General features: G+C 44.5%; 1 protein-coding gene across 3 annotated transcripts; it reads left to right on the forward strand.

The window, feature by feature from the left end:
* Positions 1–1,024: 1,024 nt before the first annotated feature.
* On the forward strand, positions 1,025–10,996 carry TGIF1 (TGFB induced factor homeobox 1). Of its 3 annotated transcripts, none has more exons than XM_065831275.2 (3): positions 1,025–1,616; positions 8,302–8,528; positions 9,917–10,996. In XM_065831275.2, the coding sequence occupies exons 1-3, from the start codon at positions 1,601–1,603 to the stop codon at positions 10,481–10,483; spliced, it is 810 nt and encodes a 269-aa protein (XP_065687347.1). In that variant the 5' UTR covers positions 1,025–1,600; the 3' UTR covers positions 10,484–10,996. The 3 variants fall into 3 exon arrangements, with proteins under 3 accessions (XP_065687347.1, XP_065687350.1, XP_065687348.1); XM_065831278.2 differs by lacking the exon at positions 1,025–1,616 and adding an exon at positions 2,244–3,070; XM_065831276.2 differs by lacking the exon at positions 1,025–1,616 and adding an exon at positions 3,159–3,366.
* The last annotated feature ends 8,855 nt before the right edge of the window (positions 10,997–19,851 follow it).

A 19,851-nucleotide genomic window follows, 5' to 3' on the forward strand; every position in this document is an offset into this window, starting at 1 on the left:
CGCTTGTTGCTTCCTCGTCTGCTGTTGAATCGCGTGTTTGTGTGGATGTCCGCGCCGCCGAGCAGGGAGGTGGGGGGAGGCGGGAGCCCTACACTGCCGTAGGAATTCATTATTTCATCAGCCGTTTAAAGCATTCGCTTCACAACCCCCGGCGCCTCCTCGTCCGCAAACAGCCCAGCACGTGGCGGTGCGGGAGTAACATAAATATACACATTGCCGTGCACAAAAAGCACGCTGCATCCGCACCCGCGTGTCGAGGCAAGGCGGCTTGTTTTACTTTTCACAAGAAAACTTTTCGCGCATGAAACTTCAGCCCAGAGCTCGGAGTTCTGGGTTTTTGAAGTTCGCGCCCAGCGCCGACAGTCACCTCACTTCCACAGGGGGCGGCGCGGGGGGGGAAACGCAGGGAGCCAAAGCCGCCCGCGTTCCGAGGAGGGCTCTCCCATAGCCAGCCTCGGTGGGAAGCTGAAAGCGAAGCCTCCGCGAACGGGCGGCTCGCAGGTCCCGCGTTTCCCATCTCGCAGGAAAATAAACTGTTGCTGCACCACGTGCTCGCCTGAGAGAGATGAGTCAAGCTGTGAGACTTCTCTCTTTACAGCTACTACCATGTGTCGCAGCAAAATCCACCGTGCTGGAGGGGGGGCGGGGGGGCGAGTGGAGGAGGAGAAAAACAACCTTTACCAACTGATGTAAAAATAACCCCAGAAACAGGGCTCGCCTTCCCCGCGGGAGCGGCTGGCTAGTGCCGACCGGCCGTGGCTCCTTTGGTGCCACCGGGGACGAGGGAGGGCAGGAGGGGAAACAGCCCCCGCCGGGCCACTCGGTAGCCGGGAGGCAGGCTCCGTTCTTTAGAGGGCTCCTTCTGCCGTGCGTACTCTCTTTTCTTCTCTCTATTCACGCGAAGGAGTGGGTGGCTCATCCGGCAGCAACAGGAGGAGGCTAGTCAAGGGCAGCTGTCAAAATCTTTCCTCCCCCGTCGCCCCTTCTCTCGCCCCCTTCTCCTTCCAGTTTAATGATCAAACGTCTGCCTGGAAGAAAGACGAGGGAGCGGGAGGCACGGATGGCTCCCCCCGCCGCCGCTGTTGTGTGTGCATGAGCCAGCGGGTACGGGCGAACACCCCCCCGCTCTGCCGGGCCGTCCCTCCCCTCCCGTCTGACAGAGCCGCAGCAGCTCGGTAGGGGAGGAGAGAGGAGGAGGAGGAGGCAGCGCGGCAGCCGCGAGTGCTAGTGCAGCGCTCGGTTACTCTCCCGTAGTCACTGTGGGGAGGTGGGGGAGGGCGGACCCTGTGTACCTTTCCCTCCCGTGCTTTTCCTCACTTTAACGAGCCGGGGCCAATCGCCGGCAGAAGGGAACAAAGGGAAGTGAAGCCCACTCCGGTAACACCAGAAAGCCCCTGGGGAGGCTGAGCCTTGCGGCTCCCGCTGACAGCAGCGCGGCCCCGGACTGGGTGCTTGGCTCCACGGCGGTGTTTTTGCTTCGTCTTCGTTGTCCTCGCCTTCGCCGAGTTTAAAAGGGGAGCAGCGTCCGGCAAAGAGAGAAAAACTTGGGTCGGTGTGTGTGGTGTCCGGCGGCAGCGGCGGCTCGGTCCTCGTGATCAAGATGAAAAGTAAAAAAGGTAAAAGGTAGTTGTTGGGGAAGGTGTTCAGTGCTGGGAGAACGCGGGGTGCCCTGCGCCTCTCCTCACGGGAACGGCTTATGGGGGAAGTGGAAGGCAAGCCAGACGGAGTCCCTTTTCTCCCCAGTGCCCTCGCCCTCCCCCCGAGGACGAGCTCCCGTGGAAGATGGCAGTGGATGCTCCGCTCCCAGACAAAACGTGCGGGGCTGTTGTTTGGAGGCGGCCAACTATCTGCGCCGCTGGCTCCCTGTCAGAAACATGTCCAGTCGCCCGCTTTGTGCCTTTGCGAAGTTTTGTTTTCGCTCCTTGTGCCGTACCTCTTTCCCCCTGCCCTCCACTTACTCGCTTTTTCCCCCGCTTTCCCGCACCGCTGTCCCGGTTAAGGGGGAACGAAGGTGCGGGTCGTTTTCCCAACTTTGGGCGAGGAAAGCGGTGTCTCCCGCAACTCCGAGCGCCTCAACCCGCGGGCGTCCGGCAACTCTTTGTTCGCGGCGGCGCGGGGGGAACGGGCCCGGCAGCGTGGGCGGGGGGGTGGGGGAGAAAGAGGGGACTCGGCAGGAGGGTCGCACACCCCACCCGCATCCTTATATGCTTTGTTTTGCTGAAAGTTCCTGCTTTTTCTTTCCCTTTTATCCGTTGAAACAAGGTGGGGGGAGGGAGTGCAAAAGTTTCGACACAGTTGGGGTTAAAAGGAGGAAGATTTTTTTTTCCCCTCTAGAAAAATAAGGCTTTTTGAGTTTTCTTTGTGTTGATTTACAAGCAGACAAACTTTTAAGTTAGTGGATTGTTACTCTTTGCGCTTGTGGTGCTTTAAGTGCCTTTAAATTAGAGCTTGGCCACAAAGACGTGGAACGTGCGTTCAGATTTAACACATTTGTGCTGGCTGGAAAAAAGTTTATAGCAAAGCAGTGTCTTTTCAATTGCGTTTTACCGGCCCGTGGTGTGCATGAAGGGTGTTTTGCATTCAAAGACCATTAAATGACCGAAAGTGGAGGGTTAGAGGGGAGCAGTGCGCATGTTCAGTACTCCACGGAGTTGTGCTGTTTTTCCCCTACTACGCATTCCTGCGGCTCTGTAGTAGAGCAGCCTCGCTCATTGTTAGTATCCTTGGATCAATTAGTGCATATGTAGTTCGTGAAATCATTGAGCTGCAGGAAACGTCATGTACTAGTATGGTTTGTAGCCCTCGTAAGAAGCTTTGGACGTGCTACTCATGTAAGAGGAGCGCACACAAAGGGAATTAGGGCACAAAGACGAAGTTTAAACAGCGGGCAGGGTGGTGTTTAAAAGCGAAGCCTTCGGAGTTCCCGCAGGAACTGGGCGCGTACGGCGCGTTTCAGCCTGCTAGGAACTGCACGGATTTTTAGATTACAACATGTGCTGCATACCAAGCTCAGCCGTCTGTGCCTAGAGACAGTGACAGCATTGACTTTAAAATGTTTCAGTCGTCTGAGGTAGGTTGAGATTCTTAACCTTATTGCAAGCAGGTTTTTTTTCTTTTTCTTTTTTTTTTTTTTCCCTATGGTTTCACTGAATTAATTTAGCACAGTTATTTTTAGGACATTCCTATGCTCCCTATTTGCACAGCAGTGGTGAGCTGGTTTCCTGTCTGCTGTTGCTTCCATTGTTCAGACTTCTCTCCCCGAGGGCAGCTGCTGGCTGGTGAAATACCGAACTCCCTGCACTTTCAACTGTTGTTCTTGCCACCCCCGAAATAAATGCGTGTGAAAAACGCTGACGTCGTTTCTAGGTATGCATATATAGGGCTTTGTGTATGTACGTGTGTGAGAGAGGGGGAAAGATCTGCTTTCAGGCTTGCAAGTCCTGGGCTGAAACAATGGAAACAATGAAAGGTGACAGGCGGGAGGGAGAACTTTTGAGAGGGGCCATGGGCCTGGGGTTTGCGTGGCAGAAATTAAAAGGTGAGAAGACAAAGAGAGAAACTTTTAAAAAGATGTTAGGGCTAAGGTGCCTTTGTTTTATTAAAGGTTGGGCTTGTAGTTATTTGTGACCTCCTGGCATTTGAGGGTCATTCAAGAAGTTTCAAAGAGTGACTTTGTTACAGATTTCTTGCTTGCGGTCCTAGAAAAATCCCATTTGAAGAAAAAAAATGTATAACACAGCCAAGTCTGGCTGCTTTAGAAGCAATAAAGCACAAGCTGTGAAATGCAGAGGAAAACAAATAAGCTGTTTCCTCAATTATGAAACCTATTCAGAGGAAAAAGTTGGTTTTTTTTTTTCTTTAGAAATTCCCTTCTGCATGCTTGTAGCTCTTGGTTACTTATATAGAATTTTAAACTATTTGTGTTTGTAGTTTTAAAATTCACATTCCATTTTAGTTAGGGTTTTGTTTCTTGGTGTGTTGGATTTTGTTGTTGTTGGTTGGGGTTTTTTGTTTGGTTGGTTTTTTGTGTTTTTTGTTTTTTTAAGATGACAGGCTGTGGATTAAAACCCCAAGGATTCTTCTGTGGATAGTTTTTTTTTTTACAAGTAATAACGTGATAGCAATCACACTGAACATATTCAGCCTGTTAATTAGCCAATTTAGAATACAATCTCACAAAGACACAGGCATGTGCTCAAGTTTATACATGTGAGGAATCCTACTGAACTTAGTTACAACAGGATCGGGGCCTTAGATGGGAACTGGTTCTGTTTATCTGTGCTCATAAAAGAAATCCAGCTTAAGAAATTGAGAGAACCCTAAGGGGTAGGATGGGAGGTTTTCTGTAAGGTAATTTTTGTCCATCTCCTCTGGAAGGCAGAGATTGTTCATTGTGGTATACTTTGTCCTGTTTTGAATAACAATTGGCTTCTGCCACTTCCTCTGTGAAGCTCGTCCCCCACACAATGGGATAGTTGTGTTTTTTTTTTTTTCCTAATACTCAGCCTAAATTTTTCATTTGCTTAACTTCCATTTCATTTGTCTCTGTCTCTAGAAATACTTTGTCCTCCCCCTCAAAGCATTTCAGCATGTCTTTGTAAGTAGCAGGAGTTTATTTTGAAATCAACTTTAGTCATCACTGTACTTTTACTCAAGTTGTTTCAAGCTGTTGGCCGTTGGGTGTTGAGCCTAGACTCGAGATCCTAGGTGTAATCTTCCTTGAGCTGATTACGGGAGAACCTGTGAAGTCTTTGCGCTGTGATATGACACAATAGTGCATTCAATTATGTATGTGACTTCAGCTGGGAAGCCAGGAGGATAAAGTAATTTATAAAGAAGGGATGCTGATTGTATAGTTCTTAGGTCATTAACAGCATGGACTGTTCATCCCAGTGGAGAACTGGGATTTTGCATTGTTTATTAGACCTCTCTGCAAATGAACTTGTGCTGCTTTAGTGTAGTCCTGTAAAAGCAGTTTTTCTGTTTAGACTAAATGTATTGAGGAAGAGACATAACCTGGCACTAACCTGCTTTTAAGACGAAATAAATTAGTAGGTCAGCTGGGGCTACTCATCGTGTCCACAAGTCTTTATTCTGGGTGTAAACAACAGTAAGCCAATGGTCCAGTTGTGGAGCCTCGCCAGAAGCCTTTTCACTTGGGCCCTGTTAAAACAGGAAACCAGCAACGAATAGTCTGATTACTAACAAGACGGCAAAACAAAGCTGGGTTGTAATCAGCAGGAATGCTTTAATGAAAACAGAGCCTTGACAGCAACAACGTGGCTCCCGCTCTAGTAAAAAATATCAGCTGGGGCAGTGTGAGATTTCCAGCCATGACTTCCTGTTGCTGCTCGCTCCGGAGAGATCCGCCGCCGAGTTCAGAGGGCTGTTCGTCTATTTAAATGAGCTCATTTAAATGAGGAGAAGTTGTACTACACTGGGTTTCCTGCTTAACCCAAACCTGCTTTGTGTGTCTCGACTTACTGTGTCAATTCATATGACACACTAAGCGAGCGGGTCAAAGGGCAGCTCCACTGGTGACTCATTTCTTGCTAGGTAGGTTACGGTTAGTCAGATGGCAACTTTTACTTTAGCAAGAGATCATGTTTGCAAAATAGAGAAACTTTTTTATGCTGCTGTCTTTCAGTGGTGGTGGGGGTGAAAAAGAGCAACAGTTCTAGAAGTTTTCTTGTCAAGCCAGTTTTCTTAGATTCAGAGAGGCTCCCATGAAGCCTTTTAGGTGCGTGTTGGATTTTGGAGAGGTTACTCCAGATGGGCAGGTGTGTGTCTCAAGGACTTTTTGTTATGCGACGTATATGTGGCTTGCAAACCATTAAACACCTAACTTTGTCATAGGAGTAGTTTCTTTGGCTTCTCTTTCCTTTTACTTCCAGCCCTCACTGTTCGCCTCTCCTGGTTTTCCAAGGTCCTGTCTTGCTGCCTGTTATAGTTAAAAACAAGGAAAAAACCCAACCCACTGAAGTGCTGCAACACTTCTGGTTTGTGATAAACAAGAACAGTGCACTTGAAAACACTGTCTGAATAGCATAGGCTAGTTTTGGCTAGTTTTTAAATTCACTTTAAAAGGGATGAGCTGCTTTGCAGAGCCATCCTACTTGTTGTCTGTGCAAGATCTTTGTTCCAAGAAGTGCTCCTCATGGCTCCAGGAGCCCATTGTGCAAGGCATGTTCTCAGGTTAGCTCACAAGTGTGACAGCACTTTCCTGTGAAGCTATGAGAAATAACAAAGCAGCTTTCTCAGAATCATTATAAAGCAAACTCGACATACTTTGTACATGAATTAAAAACCTGTTTACATAATTTGGAGTTTATCTTGTGTTGGCTATTTAAATATTGTCCTATTGTTCCTGGTCTGTGACTGGGTAATTTAGGTAGCTAATCATCACAGGAAGAATTCGGTATGTCAGCTTGGTGTTTGTTGGTTACATAAATCAGCAATTGGGTGAATGGAAACAATACTAGGTAAGTTACTAAAGTAACTATGCCAGACAAATTGCAGATTGATCATCCTGCTGGGAATGCCTGAATGTCAAAAATATGCATTGAAATTTGGACAACTTAAACTAAATTTAAGGAAGTTGGAGCTATTAATAAATAGTAGAAGGAAAGAATAATTTACTGTGTCAGCTTTGGCTAAAGTTTGAAAGTGTGGGGAAAGGTTCTCCTCTGCTCTCCCCACCTCCTCTATGTGTTAAGGAAAACATGTGCACATGTGCTCACACCTTTTTTGTTTCTGTGTTCGCTGTTTTTGTTTTAATGACATTAATTCCTTCCATTTCTTTAATTATGGATATAACTATATATGTTTTATAGTTTCAGGGGCACACTTCCTGTACTTTAGACCTGGCTTTGTTTCCTTCAACAGAATTTTTGAATTATGAGTGGTTGCCCACATAAAAATTTTACTTTTGGCATTTAACCTGTTTTTACTATTAAGATTTTCAGTTTTGATGTCATGAATGAGCAACTTTCTCTCTTCCCTGCCCTACCCTCCCCATCTAAATTCAAAATACAGAAAGATTAAGGGCTTGTTTTCTTTCTGTACTTCCTAGAAGATGCTTCTGAAAGCAGTATAATTTCACTTGAAATTAGTATTCATTTGTACTAGTTAAAAATGGGTGGTATCTTATTTAGATTTATATATAGTTTGTAAGATTCCGAGAATTTCTGGTCAGTATTTAAAGTGTGGTTTTCTTTGTATTTTACAGTACTATTTGTTTCCTCAGTGGCTTGTGCATTCTACCAGAGGAATAGAATTGTAGGCTTCTTAACTGTTTAATACTTGTTTGCTTGTTTTGATTTTATTTACATACCATAGCTTCATGTTATTAGTAGTGTAATGTATATGTATAAAGGCATAATCAAAGTTTGAAATCTGTTCTCTTCTTCGTGTTGAAGGAAAAAGATATGCAGTGAACTTGTAAATCTGGAGCCTTTGTAGTAAGTGTAGCACAGAACATAAATTCCACAGATTAAAACATGAGATGAAAACCATGAAGTTGAAAAACTAATCAGAATGCAAAGTGGTACATTTAAAACAAACAAATCAACCTACCTGAACATTAAGTGATTGTGGTTCTTTGATTCAGAAGTGCAATTAAATTACAGAAGTCCATCTCCTGATAAACTGGTAGACTCTTAACATGACATGGATACCTGCTTCTTTCATTTTCTGGCACTTTTTTCCTTCCAAAGGGAAATCCACTCAGATGGGGTGGGGGCAGACACATTTTTCTCTTTTTTCCTTTCTTGTTCCATTAGTTTTTATTAATAGATCCAGAATGAAATATTAATTTATGAAATCTACAAGCTATCTCTCCCAGGAGGGAAGCATCATCATATTAAGGAGTAATTAAATAACACAGTGCTTGAGTTGGGTGGTTTAGGTTCTTGCTTATTGACCTTTGGCCCAACTACTGCATAGTTACCCTTGAAGAAAAGTGTTGCATGCATACCGTAGCAAGCAAATTTGGACACTGTTGGCATTAGATAGAAGCTGTCTGATAATGCGAAGCAGATAAAAGGTTGCCAGGGGAACAAGAAAATGAGGGTTTGTAGAGAATTCCCATGGGAACAGATCATTGGTGCTACTTTGTGTTCAGCTGACAGAAAAGCTACAGCTTGACAAGTTAACGCTACAGGACAAATCTGTATAGGAAGCTATACCGTGATTCATAGAAAGATGACTAATATAATAAAATGTGTCTGAAACATGGAATGGTGGAGCTGAGCAGTTTACAGATTAGGGAGGCTGATTGTTCTTGTCTTCTTATAATTGTAGGTGTAGTTGCAATATCAGGCAGTGAAACAGAGGATGATGACACTATGGATGTCCCACTGGATCTTTCTTCATCTGCTGGCTCAGGCAAACGGAGGAGACGTGGCAACCTGCCCAAGGAATCTGTGCAGATTCTTCGGGACTGGCTATATGAGCACCGATACAATGCTTATCCTTCAGAGCAAGAAAAGGCGCTGTTATCCCGACAGACACACCTTTCCACACTACAGGTATTCAAAAAAGTAGTTTTCTTTCAAAATAAACTGTTTTCTATTTTCTTCTTTATTTACCTGGGGTTTAGTCACTGACACAAACGTTTATTCTGCATGTGAGTTTTCTTTTTTTATTGTTACTCTCCTTCTGATGGCACTTGTAAGGAGAAATACAAATGAATTGTGTGTTATGTTGATCTTTTTTTATTGGGAATAGAATTACTTCTCTGGGAGAACAGACAGTCATGAATTTGAGCATGCATACTAATTTTTGTAGCATCGAGGCCCCAAAAGACATAAAGCGTCTGTATAAGGTAATTTATTGTGAGAAGAAGGTATTTATTTGTCAACGGAGATTTTATGGTGATAGATACGCAGCTTAACATATAACTCTTTACTTCTAAAACTGCAACTTGAGGCTTGTTCCTGTAGAACATGCATGTATATAATTATATATGTATGATCACTTCTATCAAGATCAGTGAAGAATTTATATGGGATAGAGCTACTTAAGTGTGTTGGTATAGTTACGATCAGGCTTTTGTGTAGGTAGTTTGGATTCCTATCCCAGGATAACACTGGCAGCTGTGAGGTCCCTTGGACGCATCATTCTCATCTTCTGTGCATGTCTTTGCTGGAATAGTTGTTGACAGTTGTTCTTTTCCACCTCATGGGAAGGTGGCTGCATGAGAACTGGGGTAAACCCTGGTTTGATTTTGAGAGATGCTGAATATAGAGCATTCCTGTTGAATTCTGGGCTTAATTTTTCCAGGTGAATTTGTTAGTACAAGTTTTGTAATTGGCGGTGAAGTAAAATTTCCTTAATGTAACATCAGACAGAAAACCTCCTTGATGTAGTAAACAGAAAAAAAAAAAAAAAAAAAAAAAAAAACAACAACAACAACAACAAAAAGGTTAAGCTATAAACTATCCTGTATCACCCAGGAAACTGGTTTGATATTTAAACAAGGACAACCTTAAATGAGGTAATTCATGTTATGTCTGTCGACACAGTCAGTTGAACAAGGAAAATCAGTAACTATTTGTGGGAGGAGTGGCTCTCTTCAGAGAGAAAAGGTTTTCCTGTTGTTAATTAACCTAAATGTAGGGAACAATAGCTAATAGGTTAATGTGTGTGCACAGAGTTAAAAGCTAAACCCTTGTGCTGGGGCTAGCAGTCTTCAGATGTCCTAGGGCTTTCTGTAACAGGAGTGGGGAGCTGGGGGTAGAGCCAGGAGAAGGGAAGGGCCTTTGCTAGGCATGTCAGAACTTGCCAGTAGGTCTCTCTTTTGTTCTGCAGTTAAGGAAACTGCTTGGAGGGATTAATTAATCTAACCCCAATGACTGTAATGGCACATAGTTGGAAATGAATGAAGGTAGAAATTAAGTTGTCATTATATTTGCAGGTCTGCAACTGGTTTATCAATGCACGCCGCAGGCTTTTACCTGACATGCTGAGGAAGGATGGCAAAGACCCAAACCAATTCACTATCTCGCGGCGAGGGACCAAGCTTCCTGAGAGTAGCCTGATGGAGTCTTCCATCAACACAAAGAACTACATTCCGCTGCTGGAGGAGACTGCTTTCCTTCCTGCGACCGCACCGATTGGCAAGACTCTGTCCTCTTCCAAGCCGACTTCCCCGGGATCAGTCCTGGCTCGGCCGTCAGTGATTTGCCACACGACTGTGACTGCGTTGAAAGACGCCCCTTTCCACTTTTGCCAGCCAGCTGATGTAGGTCAGACCACAGATGTGCAGCAGCCTCCGGCCAGCGGCTTCACAGACAACTCCCTCTCCTACCATGAGGACGCATCTAAACTGGGACCTGGTGCAAACACACAGAGTGGGCTCTTCAACACTCCTCCTCCAACCCCACCAGACCTTAACCAGGATTTTAGTGGATTTCAGCTACTGGTGGATGTTGCACTCAAAAGGGCGGCAGAGATGGAGTTGCAGGCAAAACTTATGGCCTAAAATCCCTTTCCTTCTCGTTCCCCATTTTGGTTTTCCAGGCAGGGATATAACAGCTGTGTGGTTATTGCCACCCACACGATATCAAAAGACTTCACTGCATTATTATTATTTTTTTTATTAATCTTATTTGCACAAGGGATTGCTGAAATGAAGCTTCCTGTCACTGAGATGGTCTTCAGTGGAATATGGTCATTCCAAGAATTATAAACTTAAAGCTACTGTAGAAAGAAAGGATTGTGTTCTTGGTTTTGTTGTGTTTTTTTCTTTTTTTTTTTCATGTTTTCTTTGTAGGTTTTTTCATAATGTGAGATGGTTCCCAAGATCATGTGATTTGTTTTTGTTTCTTTCAGACTGTGCAATATCTAGTAATGATACAGAGTCTTCTTATCATTCCCATGTGGAACAGGATATACCGACACGCTGTCTAAAATAAGTTTTCAATTTTTTTAACAATACAAACTTTGGATGATTATGCTTTTTTCCCATAATGTAATAAAATATTTTCTTTAAAAATGGATGCATACAGAGTATTTTGTTGAATACAAGCTTTTCAGCAAACACAGCTTTACTCTTAAAATAAATGGAAGTGAGAAATGTTTTTGAGCTCATACTGGCTTTGTTTGGTTTAGAGAGCTATGCTAGTAGTTGTTGTTAACCAGATGTTTGAAGGAATCCTGAAAAGCGGGCCAGAAGTACCTGCGTTCTGCTGTGTTGACATTTTGTAAAAGTGCCAAAGGGAGCTATGTGGGCAACTCTCATTAAATTTCAAGGGGATATCTTGGGGCCCCTCTAAGAGTTCCAGCTTTTGGCTCTTAGATATATATACTGCAGGGCTGGGTAATATGACAGCGCCTGGGTAAGTTCTCCTGAGGATGAAATGAGAAGGCCAGAAAAGGAGTTGGCACAAATGTTCTTTGCAGGTCTTTGTGATATAGCTCATAGACATCACTGGTGACAAAGTTCGAGGGAGGAGGACAAGGGCTCCCACTCTTCTTGGCCTAGCACTGACATGGTTTTGACTCAGTAATTCTAGCAGACTGAAATAGAAGAGACTGTATTGGCTTGAAATCTGAGTTCTGGGAGCCAGATCTTGATGAGATACTTAAACAGGTGGTTGACTAAAATGTTGAAGAGATCCCTGTTGTATTGTGGTGTATTCTGGCCAGCAGTATCTAAGTTACCTTTCAGAAAAGGACTTCACTATCAATATGACTTGTTACTGAAAAAGGTGAAGACTTGCAGCTCACACTTGCTTGAATGTTGGTTGCACACCCTCATCCTTCCAACAACAGTGAAGTAAGAGACCTCTTGGGGTGAAAATCAGTTTCAGCTAATCCTTAAGAACAAACCAATTGTCTGTTTGGAAGGCTGGGGGTGGGATTTGAGGAGCAGGAGAGCTGGTGAATTTGAGGATAACATGAGCAGAAGACTGCAATATTCAGACTGCAATGTGTATGTATTTTGTTCTGCTGTGGCCTTTTTTTTAGTGGCAGAAATACTCATTATTGTCTAGAGTATTCTTTGGAATTCTAGAAAACTTAGGCTTTTCTTCAACTTTCAAGTTTCAAATCAATGATTATATATATTTTTTTAAAAGCCGAATAGTAAATTTTGTTTCTTATGTCTGCATCAGCTTCAGTAACACAAAGTTATCCTATTATACTGTATAAATATAGGATTGTTTTTCAAAATACTTTCTGTTGAAATAAAGCTAGAAAAAATAATTTTGAACATAGGCAGAGATGGCTGTATACTTTTTCTTCAAGGAATACTGTGCAGGTCCAGAAAGAGCCTTGTCTCTTTGGACACACTGTGCTTTATACTTATAAGCTATTTTTTGAGGAATAACTGGTTTGTGTGAGTTTTTTTTGTTTATGTTTGCTTTTTTTTTCGATGGCTAATTATAAAATGGAAGTACAGTTTTGTGGAACTGTGAGACTAATGTCGAGGGAAAAGTTGGTCAATAGCCATCCTTTTGTGCTATGGATGATTGTTCTGAAAGGGTGCTAGACATGCAAAAAGGAGTGTCATCTTTGGTAAAGGTTTAGAAGATGCTTCCTTCTCCACAAGCAGGAGGGAACTTTATTACAACACTCTTTGCACCCACACCTTAAGCACTGATGAAGGAAAAAACCCTCATGCAAATATGTTTGCATTGTTTGATTTGTGTTGACTTTTTCCTCCTTTTTTTCTTCTCAAAGCAGGTTGCTAGTATGCTGGCGGATAGAGGAAAAAGTGGGGCACTCGGATCATTAAAGGGCATTCTCAGATATCTTCACTCTTGATTATTCTGCCCTTTAAAATAAAAAATGAAGTCAGCAAGTTTAGAAAAAAAGCCCTGAGCTTTGCTTGCTGAACTGACCAGTTCAGTAATTCCACTAGAACAGCTGCAGTAATGAAAATGAAAATAGGGTGAGGAAGAAAGCTGTTGCCATTCAGGTTAACAGTTTTCATTGAAAGTAAAAGCCTGTGGTCTCTGCGCTGTTTTCATTTACCATTATGCCACACAAAATGGCATTAGTGTAACTGAGCACCAAAGTCCTGCCTGTGTGATGAGCACTGCATTTCCATTTTGCTGACTGACCCTGGGACTTCAGTGGTGACCAGTTCTGCTTGAGGCCTTTTTCTTTATTCTTTTTTTTTCTTTTTTTTTTCTTTTTTTTTTTAAGTAATTGCTTGTGTCAAGATTGCACCTAGAAGTAGAAGCTCAGCTGTAGTCATCAGCCAAACCCCTTCGACTGAGTAGCACCTGGCACACTGTGTAAAAACTTTTCCTTACCCAGTGGTGTTATTTAACTTGGAGGAAGAAAATACTTGTATTGAGCACCCAATAAAATAATGTCAAGAGGGACTTTTCTGCTTTCCTGTAATCTAGCACTGATGGTTTTGGTGCAGGATATTGGAAGTTTGCCTGAACTTACTCTTTCAGAGCAGAAACTTGAAGTAACTCCAGATAAAATTATCCAGGGTAGGCAGATGAGAGGCATCAGGTGGAGCTAGGATCCACAACTGAGCAGGGGTCCTAGAAGCAATCTAAAGACTTAATGCGCTGTCCTGGGGTAGAGCAAAGGAAAAGTTTATTTCTGGAAAATTGTTTTACCATGGAAAACAAATCAGAAAAAATGAGACAACATGGGCAATTTTGCTGTTCGTGCTGCAGTGATAAACCTAATTATAAGGCAGCTGTGGCAAAACCCAACCTCTGCCTGAAAACACACACTTCAGCTGGCTCTTGAGATGAAGGGAAGGCATTGCCGAGCATTTCTGGAGGCTGCACGGCCAGCCAGGGTGTAAGCGAGCAACGAGGAAGGACAAATCCACGCCAGGGAAAACAGCTCACACGCAGACTTCGTCAACCTTGTTTTCATGGCTTTTGTGTCTTGTAAACAACTTGTGGCAGCTGCATGTGATAAATCTCTGTGCAGAGCAAAAATAATTACAATGGGGAGGGAATCTTGAGACTGGCGTCGACGCCTGTGTGTACGGGGGGGGTGGTGTCTCGCTGCCTGCTTGAAGGGGGGGTTTGTGGTATCCCGCATGTCTTCTGGCTTCTGCCATGAGGTCAATGTACACGTTTATAAAACCGTTCAAGCTGTAACAGCTGGCCTCGTGTGCTATGGGGGAGGGAAGGGGTGCAGGGAGAGCACGAAACTGGGATAACTTGCTATGGGAGGGCAGTGCAGCTGGTTTGCAGCACTGGCGCTGTGGCCGGGGGATGCTGCTGCCTGGAGTGCAGGCAATCACCCCCCTGGAAAAGGGGTGGCAGGAGAAAATAAGCAGAAACCGGGGAGAGAGAGTGCAGGGGGGTGGTGAGGGATGCTCATGGTTTCCCCCTTGGAGAGCAGGGAAGCCTAGCCAGCAGAAGGTGAGGCGCAGCTGGAAGCCCAGGTGCACCATGACCCTGTTAAGTGTCACTCTTGTACCTGTGCTGTTTAAGCCATTTGCAGTTAACTGTGTGCTGCCTGTCAAATCCTGTTCTCATTTGTCATTTCTCTCACAGTTCTTCATACAATTTTATTCTTAATGCTTAAAACCTTTTTCTTGGAGTACTTCGTAGTTCTTTTAAAGTTCATTTGGGTTTTCTTTTTTTTCTTCCTCTTCTTGGCATCTTGCAGTTGTCAACTTCCCTCCTGGCTTTTGCCAAAGAGGTATTACTGGCACGAATACAGCACATGTTCACTTTTCAGGACATTACTTGTTTTAAGTCTCTTGTTCACCAATTGCCGGAGTTGTTACGTCTCTATCCTGTTTCACTGGTTCAGCGTGCTCTTCTCCCATGAGCTCCAGTGTTCAGACTGAAGGAAAAGAGATTAGATTAGCCACTCTCTCTAGTAAAACGTCACTTAAAGCTGTTCCAGACATAATAATTGCATCCACGTGTTCTGTATGTGATTCAGTGTCTATTCCAGTCCCTATCATGACAATGAGTGCCTGCAGTTGTGCACACACAGAAAAAAAAAAACCCACACAGAAAGTGATGCTAGCTGTACTACAAGGACAAAACTCAGATTACCTCCTCTGTCTAAATTTTGTATGCATTCTTGCTCTCAGCTCAAAGCCATGGCATTTAGCCATCTTGCTCACCTTTCCCTTTAAAACTGGTTTGCCCTAAAACTCCCTTTTCTTTCTGAAGCTTTCTAATGCCTTCAGCTTTGAGAAATTTTGTCTGGGACTAGAACTGGAAAGTATCGCAAGTCTTGCTGCACAGGCTTCCAGACGACCGTAGCTTCCAACAGCAAATAAACTGCACAGCCCTTTGTAGTGCTGCAATGCTGCCTTGCTGTGTAACGTGAATCACAGTTCCTGAAGCTGATGCAGATGTGAATAAATCACATCTGCCTCCCAGCTAATCCCTGTTCCACTGGGTAGAAGGGTTTCTGTCAAACATCATGTGCTTCCACTGACAAAGTGTTGATCTTTCAGCTGCTTTCTCTAATTGCAAACTGGGCAGTGCCTGCCCCGGGGCAATGAGCCCTGTCTGCAGGTGTGTAACAACGTGACCCTCTAGCAGCAAAGAACCCTTGTCTGGGCATATAGAAACCCTGCATGTGTTTTTTGTTGTCATGGAATCATTCAGCTGACAAGGAAGAGGCTCAGCCTGACTGCAGCAAGAGCAGGTTGGTCCTGGCGCTGTGAGTTTTTCAGTAGGTATATACATTTGTGTGGCTTTTCTGAGTCTCTCTCTGCATCGTTGCCACACTGCTGAGGAAATACTGTCCTGGCAGTGTTCCTGGAACTCCTGTGTCAGTCACATTTCACAGGTTGGCAGGGCTCAGCTTCTTGTTGAGAATATTCATTTTTATCAATAGTAAGGAAATTATTCCCAATTTTGAGGCCTCTAAGTGTTACCAGTACAGTGTTTCATAAATATACAGAAAATGTCTGGTCCTGCCTCTGAAGTCCCTGCAGTCTGATAGTGCTTTGGGAAATGATGTATCATGCACTTCAAGTTTGCTGTTGCTGCTTCTGCTGCAAACAAAAGCTTTGGGCCAGAGTGGCTTATGTTAGGGACAAACCCTTCAGTTTCGTTAACTGATGTGTCGTATCTAGTTTCAGCACAAAACTGAGTGTTCTTTCCTATCCTCTCTTTGCCTCTAGTGTCCTAGGTCTTTCGCAGGAATCTAATTGTTTTCTGTTGATTGCGGAATAGATTTTAGCACTTGGCTGGGGGCTTTCGGCCTTTTGACCTCTCCTTTAGAAGCTGTTGATGGAAAAGACAATTTTGATCATAATTTCCCACCAGCTTGTAGATTTTACCAGGATACTATATATATCTCCTAGTAAGGACACCATGTATACATATAGCTCCTGGTATTTATATTAAAGAAAAAAAAAATCACTTGACTGTGAGAAGAACATGATGTCCTCTAGCTTGCTTTTATGAATTTATGTAGTTTGTCTTGGAAGTTGTTCCGGAGAGCAGACACAGAACTGATGGTAAGGATCACACCAGTTTTGTAATTTTCCTGAGTAAGTATTCAGCTGTTTTGCCTGAGCCTGTAATTTCACTTCCTTTTCCAGCCTGCAATGTTCTGAATGCCTGACCTTGTGCTGAATGTCTTAGTTTTCTTTTGTACTCGTAGTCTCATTCCTTGTTTGAACTCTCCCTCTATCATCTCTCTCCCTGTTTGACTCGAGAGTGCTTTACATAATATCATGCATAGTCCATTTAACTAGGTTAGAGATTATTTTGACTAGTTTAGTACTGTTTTGAAAGTCAGCTGATCCTTGCTAGCCCACTAAACTAACCACAACAGCAAATCTTGCTCTGATGCAAACAAATCAACTTCTGTTCAGGAGAGAAAACACATCTTCCCTATGTAGATAGCTTGGCTTTTTTTTTTTTTTAACTTCTGCTTTCTGTGCTGTGACAGCAGTGAGCCAAAGAGAGAAGTAATTAGTAATAGACTCCATCAGGCATTTTTTAAAACTGGAGAAATTGTTTTGGGGTTCGAGTTTGTGGTGTTTCTGGTTTCAGCATGCAGACCTGGATCTGCTGCTATGAGCCTTCCCCAGGTGGCCATCCAACCCGGTGAGGTGTGAAGCAGACATTCCTCTGCCAACCTTGACTGAAAGGTTAGTTCAGGTTATTGTATGAAATGCTACTTAGGCAGTTGCTGCTGTAACTCATTCTTCATGTTAAAATCAGCTGGCTTGTGTTCAGCTGAGGTATTTCCAGTGATGTGCTGCCAACTTTCTGCAAGGGCTTCCTCAAAAGTCTTTCTTCCTTAGCTGGTGATACATGGAAGAAACCTCTTGTAAATATCTCTGTTTAATTCGTAGGTTTACATCTGCAAAGCATATACTGTCTGTTGTAAGGATACACCTTCCTTCCTCTACCAAACCAGGCCTCCTTGACTCCCTGCTCCCTCTGACCTGCCACAAGCAACTTCAGCCAACTTCACCTTCTTGCCTGATGAAACTTGTCACCATATCAGCTGCCCTGGCAGCTGTCCCCAAGTTTCTGGAGGCTGTGGATGGCTGCTCAGATGCAGAAGGCCCCCTTCATTGCCTAGTCAGTAAAATAATAGATGTGCTCAGTGTCTTTGAGAGACACCTGGTCTTATTTCTCACCTGCTGTGCCCATGACACTTGGGGACAGGGGTGAATGTCCCAGTCACCCTCTGAAGGGAGAGTAGCATCCCCTACTATCCTTTTGGACCCTAGGAGGAGGTGGTGGGAACAGGTCTCTCCGTGGGAGAGTTTCCACTCAGTCCTGCAACATCTTACTCCTTCACCTGGATGCGAGCACAGCTGCAGTGGAAGCAGTGAAGGTTCCCAGGCCAGACGGGTGCTGGTGGTCTCATGGAGGGTGGCATGTGAAGCCAGGCTGGGGATGTGTCAAGTAGCCAGCACCACTCTCTAAGCCTCCTCTGATGTGGCAACTTGAATTCAAATAAGCAGCACACATGGGGGTTTGGGTGGGGGCTAATTTTCCCTCTTGTTTACACTGATAAGCAACAGGTATTTCCACTGTGAGAAACTTCATTTTCTTTCCTTTCAAAAGCAGTGATACAGCAGCTCAAGTTTGTTGGAGGAGCGAGGAGGGGAGCATGGAGCAGCTGATGCCTACATTAGCCAGACTCTCCCCATCTGGAAAAGCAACTCATCAGTGGCATGACCCTGCTGCTACGTGATACTTGTTGAACTCAGAGTGAGCTTGATTTCAGATTTTCTACTGCCCTGAAGATTTGCCTTTAATCCTTGTCTGACCCCAGCTCTCTTATGTCCCATCTCAGAACATTCTATGATTCTATCTGAGGGAATGGCAGGAAGATGTGCCAGGGGAGGTTCAGGTTGGACATTAGGAAAAGGTTCTTCACCCAGAGGGTGGTGGAGCACTGGAACAGGCTCCCCAGGGAGGTGTCACAGTCCCAAGCCTGACAGTGTTCAAGAAGAGACTGGACAATGCCCTCAGACACATGGTGTGAACTGTGGGGTTGTCATATGCAGGGACAGGAGTTGGACTCGATGACCCTTGTGGGTTCCTTCCAACTCAGGACATTCTATGATTCTATAATTCTGTGTTTTCTAGCTGTTCTGGTCTGAAATGGGCTGGCCGGGACGCCTTCACTGGTGCCCGTGAGCTCTCTTGGCAGGCAGTGTGGATCTGTCATTGCAGAGCTGGAGCTGCTCCCTCCACCTGGGGATAATTACATGCCGCTTCCTCTCCAGCTGCCGGGGGCCTGGACTGAGAGCAGGGAAATCTCATGTGAGGCACTTGTAAAAGCCACAGCCCGGCCCTCACTGCCTTGGCCCTTTCTGCCATTGAGGGAAGAACTGGCTGAGCCTCCCTCCCTGCAAGACACACTCCCTGCCCTCTGAAATCCCCTGCTCCAAGGCAGCCCGGGAGACCCACCATGGGGATTTTAAGCTGTGGCCAGTCAGCACCGGCTGGGCACAGGACGAGAGCTACGAGTTTTGAGAAAACTCTATTAAAGCTTTCGACTACGTTTAAGAAAAAAAAAAATACTCCTTTCCGTTCCTCAGCTATGTGGTTGGCTAAACTTACTTCCCTGGGATACATCGGAGTTTGATCTTTAAGAAATTATATCTAAAAAGTCCATGTGTAAAAACTGTTCCGGCGACAGGACCGTAAGCTGCCTTTGATCCCTTAAACTGCTGAACCACAATTCTATCTGTTGCCCAAGTACTGCAGGAAATATTCACAGGCTTATGCAAATTTCTAGAAGAGGGAACGTTTTTCAGGGCTGGGAGCTGAGGGAGGAGATGGTTCTTGGTGCAACTCTCAGTTTTTGGACTGCAGCTGAATAGCTGGGCAGTCCTGCTGCTCTCCTCTGTCTCCCCACTGCCAGTTCCCACGGCTTCTACCCCTCGCTGCTTGCAGCCCAGTTGTGCAAGCCTGAAGCAGCAAGATTTTTCCAGAGCTCTTCTCATGTACGCTGGTGGCATTTACAAGCAGAGTTTGTGAGCTGGCTCCTTTGGCTGAGTTTTTCTCCAAACACCCACAGCAACTGCAGCATTCATGTTTTGCCTCTAAATCCCCGTGACTTTTGATGGTTGTGGGATATTTGCGTAGAGGTGGATGAATCTGACAGTAAGAGACAAAACAATTTCTTTGGGAACCTTGAGAGGATCCAAGGCTGTGCTAGTGCCCAACCAAGGCAGGACGCAGCGACAACACAGCAGAGTTACAGCCTGCAGCTGGGGAGCTGTCATACAGGACTTCAATTTTGCGTAAAATGTGAGGTTTCCTCTTTCCCAGACTTGTAGAAAATATTCAAACCCTTGTAAATGGACAGGTTGGGTGTAGTGTGGGAGTACATCCATCGCTGCATTTGAAACAACTCTGCTTTACATTCAAATGCTGGCTCAGGGTAGCAGATCCTGCTAAAAAATGAAAATAG

This window comes from Patagioenas fasciata, chromosome 2 (genome assembly GCF_037038585.1).
Source record: "Patagioenas fasciata isolate bPatFas1 chromosome 2, bPatFas1.hap1, whole genome shotgun sequence".
Taxonomy (NCBI): domain Eukaryota; kingdom Metazoa; phylum Chordata; class Aves; order Columbiformes; family Columbidae; genus Patagioenas; species Patagioenas fasciata.

Coding starts and splice junctions, on each gene's coding strand:
- TGIF1 (XM_065831275.2), top strand. Junction 8,529..9,916: donor CACACCTTTCCACACTACAG/GTATTCAAAAAA, acceptor TTATATTTGCAG/GTCTGCAACTGGTTTATCAA.